Source organism: Charadrius vociferus, unplaced genomic scaffold, assembly GCF_000708025.1.
Source record: "Charadrius vociferus isolate BGI_N301 unplaced genomic scaffold, ASM70802v2 scaffold213, whole genome shotgun sequence".
In the NCBI taxonomy this organism is placed as follows: Eukaryota; Metazoa; Chordata; class Aves; order Charadriiformes; family Charadriidae; genus Charadrius; species Charadrius vociferus.
Window position 1 is genome coordinate 4,544,969 of NW_009647828.1, and position 13,185 is coordinate 4,558,153.

Below are 13,185 nucleotides of genomic sequence, written 5' to 3' on the forward strand. Positions count from 1 at the left end.
CCAGCAGGGAATAACTATGACTGTGTTACCCATTTGGCTCAGAAAAGCAGGCAGGTTTTTGTAACATCTTTTATGGGACCTACAGAAACCACTGGAAAAGCAGAAAAAGCCTCTGGCTCAAGGTCCTGACTCCAGGCTGCAGCCAAAATCTGTTTGTTGGACCTGCAGCGATAGTGCTCCTACCATTAAAACAGGTTTGTGTTGATACACAAATGACACTAAAAGAAGGGGGAGAAACTGCATAGTTTTGCAAACCTTCCAAACCTACGTGCACACGTGTGCTGGCTCTGCAGAGGGCAGCAGCTGGTGGCAGCTCCGGAGGATGCTGCTGCTGCCTCATCCAGCAGCCGTGCAGGGGTCTGCATTCAACTAAAAAACAGCGCCTAGGTGTAGGAACCCCTTTCCCTATGGCTATACCATCATCCCGGGGCTAAGCCCTGCTGTGCCACACTGTCCCGGTGCAAGTTTGGGACTGAAGAGTGGATAATGTGAATTTTCTGTGGTTCCCCTACATGCTCCCAAGACAGGTTGCAGGGCTAAAGGCTTTTCGAGAGGGTAATTATTCACGGGGAAATTAATTCTCATGAAACACGTAAGGTGTTAGCAAGTAAGAAGGGTGCCTTAACCAAAATAACTGGGTGTTTTCTGTGAGGCTTTGTTATGGATAAAATGAAGGGAGCAGCAGAGCGTAGAGGGGACGAGGCACTGGCCTCTTCCCAGGCAGGTGGGAGGGCTGAGGGGAGACTTCAGCCACCCATGCCAAGGGTGAAGGAGGGAGGTTGTGGTGCTTGGAGGGGGAAAAAGGGTTTCTGTGGTTCTAGACAGTGATTTATTTATTCACGTTTTCATAAGCTCTGCTGTAATGTGTGCTCCTTAAAGAGAAGTGTCTTCATCAAACCCATACATTGAAGCTTCACTTTTCTTTAAAAAAAAAGTATGCTGTGGCAATATAGCATTTCTTTGTGCTTCCCAGCCTGGTGTTTGTGAAAACTGGGGGTTTTAACTCTGTTCTCGAGCTAGCCCAGCAGTGGCCTGTTGGGTTAGAGGCCATTTCTTTAGTCTTTTTATTTCAGCCTGGATTGCAAAAGACTTTTTGTCTGCGTAAAGCCCCTCTCCCCCCCACCCGGCAAAGAAAGCAGCGCCTCCAAGATGAGATCAGACACATGGGCTGGAAATGAGGTGGTTAATCTAGTTTTTGAAACAGCCAATGTTTTAAAATTGTTTGAGACCCCCCTATGCCTATTTTAAGGCTCCTTCTGGATTCAGAGGCAGCGGGGTGATGCAGGTTGGGAGAGGCAGAATGGAAGAGAGGAGCACGTTTTTGCACCAGCTCAGAGCCCCACTCTTCAGCCCAAGGCAGAAATCTTTGTGTTTCGGTGAATATTCTGCAGATAAAAAGCAAGTGAGGGATTTTGGTCTATAAAAAGGGGAAAAAAAAAACCCACATATTTTCTTTTTACCCACATATTTTCTCTTTAGCAGTGTAACCGCAGTTCGAAGCCTGGGTAGTGAGCAGCTGAGCAGGCGGCGATTGAATAGACAGTCCATACTCTAAGAGGCAAATTTTATTGAGTGCATGCATAACTACGCAAAGCAAAGCGGTGATGTCCGGGCTCAGAAAACAAGACCTCACCAATCCGTTGGCCAGACGTCCTGGGAGTCTTGGGAACCCGCAGATAGTTGCTGCAAATGTCCGTGTGGATTCAGCTCCTTTAAGTCCAAGATGATTACATGGTCTTTCATTCTACTCATCTTTTATCATCTTTCCAAGTCTTTGAGGCTGGTAACACCTCTGCCCTCTTCAGTGGGTGCTTTTTCACACTCAGGCGTTACATTCCCTTCTTTTTCCTTCCAAAGATATTGTCCTTGGCTTTCCTTATCCACTTCTTGTCTGCTTAAGGAGTCTTAAATCACACAAGAGCAGCTTCTTCTCTTTAGCATTTGGGGATGGGAGGTTAAAAGACAACTTACGTATACTAACTCTTGCTTTTTTACTGTGAGGGTGATCAAACAGTGGAACAGGTTTGCCCAGAGAGGTTGTGGAGTCTCCATCTGTGGAGATAGTAAAAACCCTCTGGACACAGTCCTGGGCAATCTGCTCTAGGTGACCCTGCTTGAGCAGGGTGGGGGATGGACTGGATCATCTCAAGAGGTCCCTTCCAACCTCAACCATTCTGTGATTCATGCCAACCGCAGGCTACTTGGCCTGCCCTCCTGGGTGGCCCTCTTATAACAGAGGAGGCCATCCCTCACATCAAGGTCTGGTATGGCATGTGTCCCCACCGCTCAACGCCTACTGGGTTGCAGCCAACAGCGGAGCTAAAAGTTCTTCTTGGTGGCAAACACAGAGGCCAACCCAGTCTTGCCCTTGACTATGGTAGGAGGCGCTTGGCCAGCCCCAGTCCTTTCACCTGGTTGTCAATGCAGAGTTTCACCTGCCTCATCCAGTAACAAGTTGCTACCATGGCAAAGCACAAGCAGATTTGCATTAGCAGTATAACTACAACAGGGTGCAGGAGTGCGTTGAAGATGCCGGTGGCTGTGGGGGACCAGCCGAAGAAAACTTCCCACCAGCGGTGTTCTCCCACCCTCTTAATTCGTTCCATTACTTGTTTTATAACATTGCCATCATGATGTACAGTTATTAGGATCTTTTTAGCTTCTGCCTTTGCATTTTCTAACAACTGCTGTAAATTTGCATGCTCTAACATTTCTTTTACAAGTGACAAATCCATACCGATGGGAGTCGGGGTTATACTACGATACAAGGTATAGTTTCTGATTAGCAACTGGCTAGTAAACACGGGCGGTTTATACACAAAATCACAGCCTCTAATAATAGCTACGTTGCAAGCACACATATTTGAGTCATTAAACACGGTCTGATTATAAACATCATTAATTTGCACGTATCCACACATTGTTCTAAAACATACGCACCCTTTGCCTACATACACTAACACAGTTTTATTACTGCTCTGGGGATTGATCTCAAAATGACACACCCCTTCTCTGGTGTCAAAGCAAACATCACTTGCCTTAAGGGCGTCATCTTCGCATATGAATCCCAGCCCCCTTTCCAAAATACAGGCTTCCAAATCTACCGATTGCCATTTCCCATTAGACACCCTTGCCCACATGCGATGGTCCAGGGGGTAGACCACAGACCCATTTGTGTTAACCCCCAGGGCCACAATGGGGTAGACCTTTTCAATGTGGGCCTCTGCCACAGTCAGGACATGGGCGATGACGGCATTGAGGACCTGGTCGTGGGTGAAGTTGACAAGCCTCCACCAGGCTTGGAGCTGCCTCTCCTTCTCTGTGGCCGCATCCCACACGATCTTTCGGATCTCAGTGGGGAGGACACCATTGTCGCCGTCTCTCAGGATACCTGCAACAACACTCTGCACCCACATCTGGGCCTGGATGCAACTAAGAGCAAGGGAAACGTTATTTTGTTCAATGCCCAGTGCTCGCAACAGCATCTGGTGGTCTTTCTCACTTATTTGTTCCCAGGTGGGTAACACCTCTGACACGAGCCACTGCCCCATCCCAAGGCTGGCCAGGGATGAATTCAGGGGGTTGAGGAGGCCCTGCACGCCTGAGGTGACAGCCTCCAGCTTGTTGGCCAGGACCTCAACGTTCATGCTGTTGAGGACTCCCAGCCCAGCGCCTCCTCCTCCCAGCGCTGTGGCCAGCAGGTCTCTCCTGGCCCGGGTCCCCTGGATGGAGCGGCTGTGGAGCCATGCCAGCCAGCCGGTGTGGAGGGTGGATAGGAAGGGGGTACAGTGTGGTCTGATGGATGAAATATTAACAGTGGACAGGGACAACACCACCTTCTTCAGTGACCTGACAGGCCCGGTCAACAGCTCTTGGATGTGATTTTTCTTGACTACATAAGGGCCTATTTTGGAAACAAAGGGGCGCAAGACAGCAATGATGGTAAACTCTTCTTTAAATCCTTCAGGGCCTCCTATCCACCACTTTCCTCCAAGCTCAGGGGACATTTCTACTCTTAGGTTTCCTCGACAAAATACCTGGAGGTTTATGACCAGGTGTGGGCAGGGTCCATAATCCTGATTATACCATGAAGCCTCCGTGCCTAATTCAGATCTATTAAGCGTTTTGCTCTCGCGGAGGCAGTTTACTGGCACTACCCACTTGCGGCCTTTAGGGGCAGCAATAGTCACGGTGGTGCCATTGATTTGCATTGGGTCAGTTACACTTTCTTGAGAGTATTTTATTTCCAGTTTTACTTGGTTGCCGACTTCAGCGTATTGAGCTGCATGCCAGGCCAAAAAATGGCACTTCGAGATCTTAACAGCAGCAAAGGAGTGCGTCATGGTGCTAATCTTGAATTTAAAGGACAGCCCCACACTGTTGTGGGCCCAGAGGCAGACCACAAAGACTGGCTGAACCAAAGTAAAATTGCACCAACAGTCCAATTTTTCCATAGCACAGTTTTTTTTATGATTCTTCTTTGTTTTTACTTCAGTTACGGAGATTTGACTCACCCGCTGATGAGTGGATCCATTAATTACCCTGCACCCTACCTTTATTTCTTGTCCCACCTTCCCCAGCAGCTGCGGGAGTCTATTTGTGCTATCCCAGCTCCACTCATTTTCCAAGTACACCTCCGTCCCGTGCATAACCACCGTTGACAAATTTAAGCCTTTGTTAGAATTTAAACCCATGCTTCCTGTATATTTTATGTGAGCTTGAGACCAGGGCCAATCAGTCCCAATTTTTGTGTACCTCCTAAACCTGTGCTGGGCTGTGGCCCATGTTTCAGGGTGCCTTTCTAAGTGGGAATGACTGACTTTTTGTCTGAGATGCTGATGGGTTGGTTGTGTGTGTTGGGTGCTCAGCGCTATGCACGTACCAGAGAGCAAAGCAAATCCTGCAACCAGAAATTTGAAAGCATTTTCCCCGCAGCGCAAACAGGGCTGGTGATGCCACGAAGTTCGCCCTTCCCGCTGGTCACAATCGCCTTCCATTTTCCTTTATCTGCAAAACATAAGCAAGACGGGCTCTCCAGCCCCGTTAATTTCCCTTCCATGCTTTTAATTGTGAAGAATGGAGCCATTTTTCCTGCCTTTTTGACCCCTTTCTGATTTCTACCTGGTACACAGAGGGGCTGGCCTTGTTCACAACCCTAACAGGCCCCATCCATTGGGATTCCAGCACCTGGTTCTTCTCTCTAACCCCCCGATACGTTACCAGGTCCCCTGTGTTCCACTCCCCGGGGCGCAGCAGCATTCCCAGCTGCTTATCCATCTTGGGGATGTTGGTCTCCTGCACCGAGGCAAGCTGGTGGTACGTAGCCAGCACTGTCCTCAGCACGTCCTGGATCCACCTGTCCATCAGGACACGGGGCTGCAGTTCATCCGGCGGCTCCCCTCTGTGCCACCAGTGTCCCAGCAGCTTCAGCTCTTTTCCAGGAGGCAGCTTTTGGGGAGAAGACACTTGAGATGCCATGGCTGCCCGTAATGCCAGCAGGACCAGTGGTAGCTTCTGATCCCAGTCTTTCTTTTGCTGTTTCACGAGCTTCCTCAGCGCTGTCTTCAGCAATTCGTTGGGTCCCTCTGCTGAGCCAGGCTTCTGGAAATGCCCTGTGATGTGAAGCTTTTGCTTGATATCCAGGGCTTGGCACACCCCTTTCGTGACTTCACCGATGAAGCGTTGGCCATGGGCCGAGTTGATCTCCTTTGGGATGCCCCACTGTGAGAACACGCACTCTACCAGGATCTTTGCAGTTGCACTGGCCGTGTTGTTTCGAGCCGGAAATGCTTCCACCCACTTGGTGAAGTTATCGCTGATCACCAGGCAATACTTGTTCCCTTGGGCTGTTTGGGGCAAGGGGCCGATAAACTCCATCTGCAACTTGCTCCACGGTCCAGAAATCCTCTGGTGACCCAGGATGGCTTTGGCTGTTTTGACATCGGGATTGTTGGCTGCACATGTCAGGCAGTTGCTGACATACCTCTCCACATCCTCTCTCATTTCCGGCCACCACCCAGCACCCTGCAGTCTCACCATGGTCTTGTCTGTCCCCAAATGCCCCTGCTCGTGAGCCAGGGCCACCAGCTCTGTCCGAATGAGTTCAGGCACCACCCAGACCGGGAAGTCTGCCCCCTCCCTGCGTGCCAGGACCAGCCCCGAGACATCCTTCCACACCTTGCACCCTTTATACTCCCTGCCCTTCGCTAACTCCCAGATGCTGGGGTCTTGCGCCTGCAAGCCCACCAGGTCCACGGTCTCAGAGTGTCTGGTGGGAGCCACCAACACAGGGCTGTTCTCTGAGGATTTGCTGGCCTTCCACATCAGCCCTTCCTTTGCACCTTGCTTGGCTTTGGTGTCCACCTCCTTGTTCCACTTGGCCTCCTCTGTTCCCTTCTTGTGAGCCTTGACCTTAATGATGTGAGCTGGGCGTGCCCTCCGCTCCGCCAGCCTCACGAGGTACAGCAGCTTTTTGGCGTAGGTGATGGGATTGCCATCAGCAGACTGCATGTCCCTCTCCCTCCAGAGTGGCAGCCACTCCAGCACTGCTCGCACCACCCAGCCTGAGTCTGAAAATATGGCCAGCGGCTGGTCTGCTGGCGTGTTTTCCAGGGCAACCGTCACGGCCACCAGCTCAGCAGCCTGGATGGAGTGCGGCAGGCACTTCCCCTTCACAACCTCCCCGGTGCCCTGGTTGATGGCGGCATAGCCTGTGTAGGCCACTGCTTTCTCGTAGTAGTTGGACCCACCTACAAACCACACGACATAGCCACTCTCCTTGGCCTCCGCTAGGCTGAGGCCACTCTCAAACAGGGGCACCTGCCGCAGCTTGGGCTCCGCTAGGGGACCCCCCAGCTCCTCCCCATCCCTCTCTCCACTGATTACCACCCCATAAGCACTGTGGGAAGGCTCCCCCACCTCCCTGGGGACCTCCTTTTCGGTCAATGCCAACGCCCAGTTGGCCATCCTGGGATAGCCCACCTCCTCCCCCTTCCCTGACAAGAGGTACCTCACTGGGGTGCGGGAGGTCCTCAGCAGCACTGGGGCTGACCCCACCAGGTACTGCCAGTGCTGCAGGGCCCAGGTCAAGACTAAAACCTCCCTCTCATAGTCAGTGAACTGCTGCTCAGCTGGCGTCAGGAGGCGTGAGGCATGGGCAATGGGGAGGAGAAGGGCACCGTCCTGCTGGCCCAGGGTGGCCCGCAGCCCCTTCCCTGTGCTGGCCAGCTGCAGGACATAGGGTCTGTCCCGCCGGGGACGTGCCAACATGGGGGCTTGTGCCACGCTCTCCTTCAAGGTCTTCACCGCCTCATCCTGCTCTGGCCCCCATTCCCAAGGGGTGTCCTTCTTCAGGAGGTGGCAGAGGGGGGCAGCTTTCTCTGCATAGCCCTCAATGAACTCCCGGGAGAACCTCAGGAGAGCCAGGAAGGACCTCAGAGTAGTAGTATCAGCTGGCGCCGACACCTTCTGTATTAGCTCAACCCTCTGCTTCTCCAGAGAGCACCCTTCCTCCCCTAGGGTCACACCCATGTAAGAGACCTCCTTCCAGCACAGTTGGGCCTTTGTGGGGCTGACCCTGAAGCCCGTCTTCTGGACAGCCTCCAACACCTCTGCCAGCACTTCCAGGTTCTCTTCTTTTGTCCGGGTGTGGATGAGGACATCACCGGCACAGGACAGCACACTCTCCCGGTGTCTGAGCTTCTCCCACATCCTCACCACATGAGTGTGGCAGATGGCAGGGGCATTGTGGAAGCCCGGGGGAACTCTGGCAAAGGCAAATTGCAGTCCTCGAAGGGTGAAGGCAAACTTGTGCCAGGACTCAGGGTGCAAGGGGATGGCGAAGGACGGGCTGGTCAGGCTGAGCACCGAGAACCACTCAGATCCCCGGCAGATGGCTGCCATGATGTCTGTGTACTTGGCCACCACAGAGGTCCGCAGCGGGATGACACTGTTCAAGGCACCAAAGTCAACTGTCAGCCTCCATGTTTTCCCATCAGCTTTCCTCAGGGGCCACACCGGGGCATTGCTGGTGCTCTGCTGCTCCACCAGCACCCCCTGCTCCAGCAAGGTTTTGACTGTGTCCCACAAGCCATCCTCAGCGGCAGCTGGGTACTGGGGCTGCGGCTGAGGAGGGGGATCCGGCCCTTTGACTGCCACAACAGTGTCAATCTGCCCACAGTCCAGCTTGCTCTTTGCCCAGACCTGGGGGAACTGCTCCGTGACCCGTTTCACTCGGGGCTCCCACTCAGGGTGAACGAGGAGCTCGGGGGCTTTCACCGACATCACCCTGTGACTTGCCGGGATGACAGGCACATCACTTTGTGGGCAGTGTAGCAGTGCTTGGTTTACAAGGTCCACCACCACCCCCATCTTTGTCAGTGCAGAGATGGCTAAAATTCCCGGCTTTCCCTTTATTTCCATTTTCCCAAATTTTTCAGACCCTTTGGCAGTCCCAATTTCAAAGGGTACGGGCCCTGTGAATGGCACTGAGGATTTTTGCCCATTTGGCCCTGTCAATTCAATAATTTCACAGGTTTGGAAGACCCCAGCTTCGCTAGGGGCCATATTCAAAATTGAATAAGAGGCACCAGTATCAATTAACATCACTTGTCCAAGCACCCCTCCTCCAATAGTTATATCAACTATCAGGCGCCCCCACGAATCGGTCTTAATCGGTGCCACAAAAAGGGGCGATGCGGGTGCCTGGCAGCCCTATTGCTGAGCCTTAGACCCTGGGTCAATCGGGTTGGAGCTGCTGTGCTTTTTGGCCTCGTGCAGGAGCAGTTTGTCTAAGAGCTCCCCATCCGGCAAGCTGTCAATATCCTCCTGCTTCTCATATTTTATCAAGCGCTTCCTCATCTCAGCTGGCCAAAAGTTGGACTTCTGAAACCTCAGCCCTTGCTTGTTCTCCTTCCCTGAACCACCCTTGCCATCGGGATCTTTACGGTTGTCTCCTTGCATTTTTCTCACCCCTGTGTTTTGGAAGGACATGGCCGAGGTTTTCCCTTTCTTCCCCCCCAGCATGTATCCTGGGAATGCCTGCTTTTGCAGCTCAAAATTCTGGGTCAGGATCTGTTCCAGCTCTGACAGCGGCTTTCTGGCCGCGTCTCCACCAGCAATCACCCGCAGTGGGGGGGTCAGCCCCACCACCAGTGGCTCCTTGAATTCAGGCCTGTCAAAATCAAGGGGGGAGTCCTTCGAGCCGGGCAGCCCAGTCATTTGGTAGAGCATCTTCTTACGGTTAACGTAAGCATCTGGACGCTCCTCAGGGTTTTGCTTCTCCTGGTGAAAGAGCACTAAGGGGTTGACCTCTGGGAAGAACACCTTCAGCACAGCCGACTGGATGTCCCTGATGTCCTGGACATTACCCATCTGCACATCCCCCGGCAGCGCCGCGAAATCATCTGGTTTCATGCACTTTCTCACCACATCTATCAGGTCACTCACCGAGTTGCCACTCTGGCACCTGGGCAGCCACTGGGCCCTGGACAGCCAGTTGACGGCTGTCTCCTTCGTCAATGGCCCCAACGTTTTTCCCAATGTTTTGAGCTGCTCAGGGCTAAACCAGAGCACAGCCCTGTTGGTGTCAATAGCCTGGAGTGGGCCGTGGCCAGCTGGCTCATCAGGGGGGGGCTTTTTAATTTTGGAAGCCTCCACTTCCCCTCCTTGCAGCTGGCACATCTCCTCCCGCAGAGGAGCATAAGGGGATGGCCTGGTGGGGCCATTGGCACCCCACACGTCATCCTCATAGTCGTAGTGGGGCGGGTGCGGGTCCAGGGACTCCTCCCCTTCACCGTTCCCAAACCGGCTCCTCTTGCCTTGGATGGCAGCCACGATGCCCCTCGACACCCCAAGCTCTGCCTGCAGCTCCTGGATCTTGGCATGGCATACCTTGTGATCGGGACCAGTGCTCCGGTCCCGCTGGACATCCTGCAGGACTGCCCTCACCGCGCTCTGGGCATCGTGGGTCTCCCCAATCAACTTGCCGACCTCCTTCTGCAGCTCTTCTGATTTCAGCTTCTCGTAGCCCAGCTTGTTCTCCAGCCGGGTGATCTCCACTGCACTCCGCAGAGAGTCCCCACACAAACCCTGGACCTCCGCCTGCAAGTTGTCCACCTGCATTTTGAGCTCACCCTTGGCCTGCTCCAGCGTCTGCACACTCTCAAGAGCCTCCTTCAGCAATTTGGACAACTCCCTGCCCACCATCAACAAACCCTGCAAAGCCGCTCGCTTCTTGCACTTATTTGTGGGTTTGGGCTTTTTGGTCTCCTCCGACCAGCTCTCCCACTGCTGGCACAGCTGCTGGTACGCCTCTGGGCCCTGAAAGGCCCCTGGGGACCAAATTGGGGGGAGACACTTCTGGAGCACAAACTGCTCCAGCTTCCAGTTGCTAACGATATCGGTCATCATAGTGAGGGGAACAAGATTCGAGATGGCTCTGTCTCAGGGCAAAGCTACCATAACACCAGCACCACCAACCCACCCACAGAGGAAGGCTGCGACCCCACAACTTGCCGCTCTGAAAAGCCTCCCCGGGGGGATGCTGAACCTGGTAGCAAGGGAAGGGGAAGGTGGGGACGGGTGGCCACGGCTGAGCAGGGAGCTGCCGCGACCCACCGGCTCCCGGGGGGAGGACAGGGAAGGGACGCGGGAACCGGTAAGGCGAAGCAGAGGAGTAGTAGGACCCCGATAATAAGATCTCACCAATCCTTGGCTGGATGTCCTGGCAGTCCCGGGGTCCTGGAGATGGTCGCTGCAGAGCTCCGGTGGATTTCGGCACCTTTAAGGTCAAGCTGGTCGCAGGGTCTCACCCCGGTGGCTTTTTATAGCCATGGCAGGTCATTGTTTGGGGTTGATAACACCTCTGTTTACTTCCTTGGTGGCTTTTCCTCCTGCAGGTGCTGCATCCCTCCCCCTGCCTTCCCAAGGACACTTTCCTTGTTTCTCCTTATCTTCTTCAGGACTGATTAGGGAAGCTGAAATCACATGGGAGCAGCTGCCCCTTATCTATTGTATGGGGGGGCGGCTGGGTTAGTCACCGCTTGCTTATGGTAACTTCTGCTTGCACCAAGTGCCCTCAAGAGGGAGAGCTGGAGTCTGTCCCCACAGCATCCATCCCCTCAAATTCCCTCAATGGCCTCCTCACTTGCTGCACACCCCATTAGCACCTGGGTTTTGGGGGGAGATCGCACATTGAAGCTCACATCTGGCACCTGTAACACACATGGCCTCCCCAAACCTCTACCTCTGAGCACAGATTTGCTTGCTGGGGGGGGCAAGATGGCAGAAAAATTCACGCAATTTGTAGTTTAGATCCATTTTGGCTTCTGCACTTCAAAAGCAGCATTTTTTCCATGCCACAAACCAGCTTGCCACAAGCTGGTGTATTCCTTGGGGGCACCACATGACGTGTCAGGAGCTCCGACCATGGTATTGCATCAGTTGAAGCATAGCTGTAAATCTGCACCTGCAAAGGCAGACAGACCCCCCCCACAACCTTGGCCCACAAACTACATCTTAGCTTGGAGCAGTTTAGAAAAGAAAATTTGACCCACTTGTTTTTTATTCTGCTATTACACTAAGAAAAAGATCGTACTCATCTTACTCAGTGAAAATGCTATCGTTTTCATTGCTGTTTTTACTCTTAATGAAATACTCCAGAAGTTGCACTTTCCCCTGGAATAAAATAATTTAAAAAAATATAAATAAAAAAAAAAAAGTTTACCCACAGCTGCTTGAGTTTCCATCCAGTGGCCCCTTATTCCCAACAGACCTTTATTTCCAGGTACTGTTGTACTGGCCCTGTTGGAGCAGGCTTGAGGCTGAGCAGCCCTCCCTGATCCTTAAAGTGAGCCCTTGTATCCCAGAAAGCACAGAGAGAATGGATTTTTCCTTATTTTTATGGCAACTGATCCCCCAGCCTGGCATTTACAGCCCAACCGTAATTACCTGCAACATGGCAGTTTAGCAGAGATGAAACCCCAGCCAGGTCCTGCTTCTTGTCTGCAGAGCCCTTTCTTCTACCCCGATGCTTTGCTCCAACCCCCCAGGACCAAATACTTTGCTGTAAGAAACCCACCATGCAGAGAAAATAAAAAGTTGAAAACATAACAAAGCTGGTGAAAAGGCAGGGAATTAGTGTCAGCGTGGTGAGGTATGTGGGATGTGGGCTGAGAAAAAGAAGAGAAGACATTTCCCTCTGGGATGTGCGAGGAGGAAATCCACAGGGCAAGCACCAAGATGGGGAAGGGAGGTTGCTGGTCTGGGGACCATGACAGTTGTCTTTCATTTCAGAAAAAGAATAAATTCCCCCTAGAAATTGTGCAAATACACCTAAATTCAGTGATTTCCCCATCTTGCCTCGGCCGTGAGCTAAACACTCGTGATGAGGAGCCGCTGTACCCCAGCAAGGTCACAAACAGCTCTTGCTTGTGTTAACAGATCAGTTTGATTTACACTCTTCTTTCCTCCCCTTTTTTCTTCCCAGGACAGCAGCCCCAAACAATGTGGGGATGGTATAAACAGCAGCTGCTCTCCTGCATGTTTTCACAGTGGTATTATTTTTGTTGGTGCTGGGCTGCCAGACAAAAGCATCTCACCTCCAAAATGTTTTCTTATAGGAGCAACACCCAGTCCTGAGAACGGCTTGGCAGCCAGTAAATAGATGAACTGTGTATAAACAACAGCTTCCAAAAAAATTAAATATTAACCCCTGTTCCTGCACACACACTATGCCTTTACATTGCAAATATTCCTTTTTCTTTCCATAGGGGACATCCTATAGGTAAAAGCACTGCAGGGAAGCATCTCTAAACCTGCTATAATGGCCTGGGGAATCTTCCCAAGACAAAATATCTGCTTAGAAAACCCAATATATCTGCTTAGACAACCCAGTGTCACCGGCCTTGTAGCAGCCCAGTGTAACATGCTCTATGTCCAAGGTTGTAATGGTGACAAAAGCCACCTCTGGGAGCACTTTGGTCTTGGCCAGGAGGCCAGAAGATGCTTCAGGTGACAGCAGCAGTGAGAAAAAGGGGGTGCAGCCATTGCAGCAGCCAGGGACATCAGGCTCAGGTCACCAACTTCCCCACGGGCATAAAGGGAAAATTCACTTCCACTGGCTTTTCTCATATTAAGCAGTCCCCCCTCCCAAATAAAAGAGGTGCCTACAGCCAGTTCTGGAGA

At 52.3% G+C, this 13,185-nt stretch overlaps 1 protein-coding gene across 1 annotated transcript; it reads right to left on the reverse strand.

The window, feature by feature from the left end:
* Positions 1-1,546: 1,546 nt before the first annotated feature.
* LOC104284211 lies at positions 1,547-10,801 on the reverse strand. The gene is made up of 2 exons (XM_009882512.1): positions 10,705-10,801; positions 1,547-5,007 (listed from the first exon to the last, which is right to left on the reverse strand). The coding sequence occupies exon 2, from the start codon at positions 4,995-4,997 to the stop codon at positions 2,373-2,375; it is 2,625 nt and encodes an 874-aa protein (XP_009880814.1). The 5' UTR covers positions 4,998-5,007; positions 10,705-10,801; the 3' UTR covers positions 1,547-2,372.
* Positions 10,802-13,185: the final 2,384 nt, after the last annotated feature.

Coding starts and splice junctions, on each gene's coding strand:
- LOC104284211 (XM_009882512.1), bottom strand. CDS start 4,997: ATGGAAGGCGATTGTGACCAGCGGGAAGGGCGAACTTCGTGGCATCAC.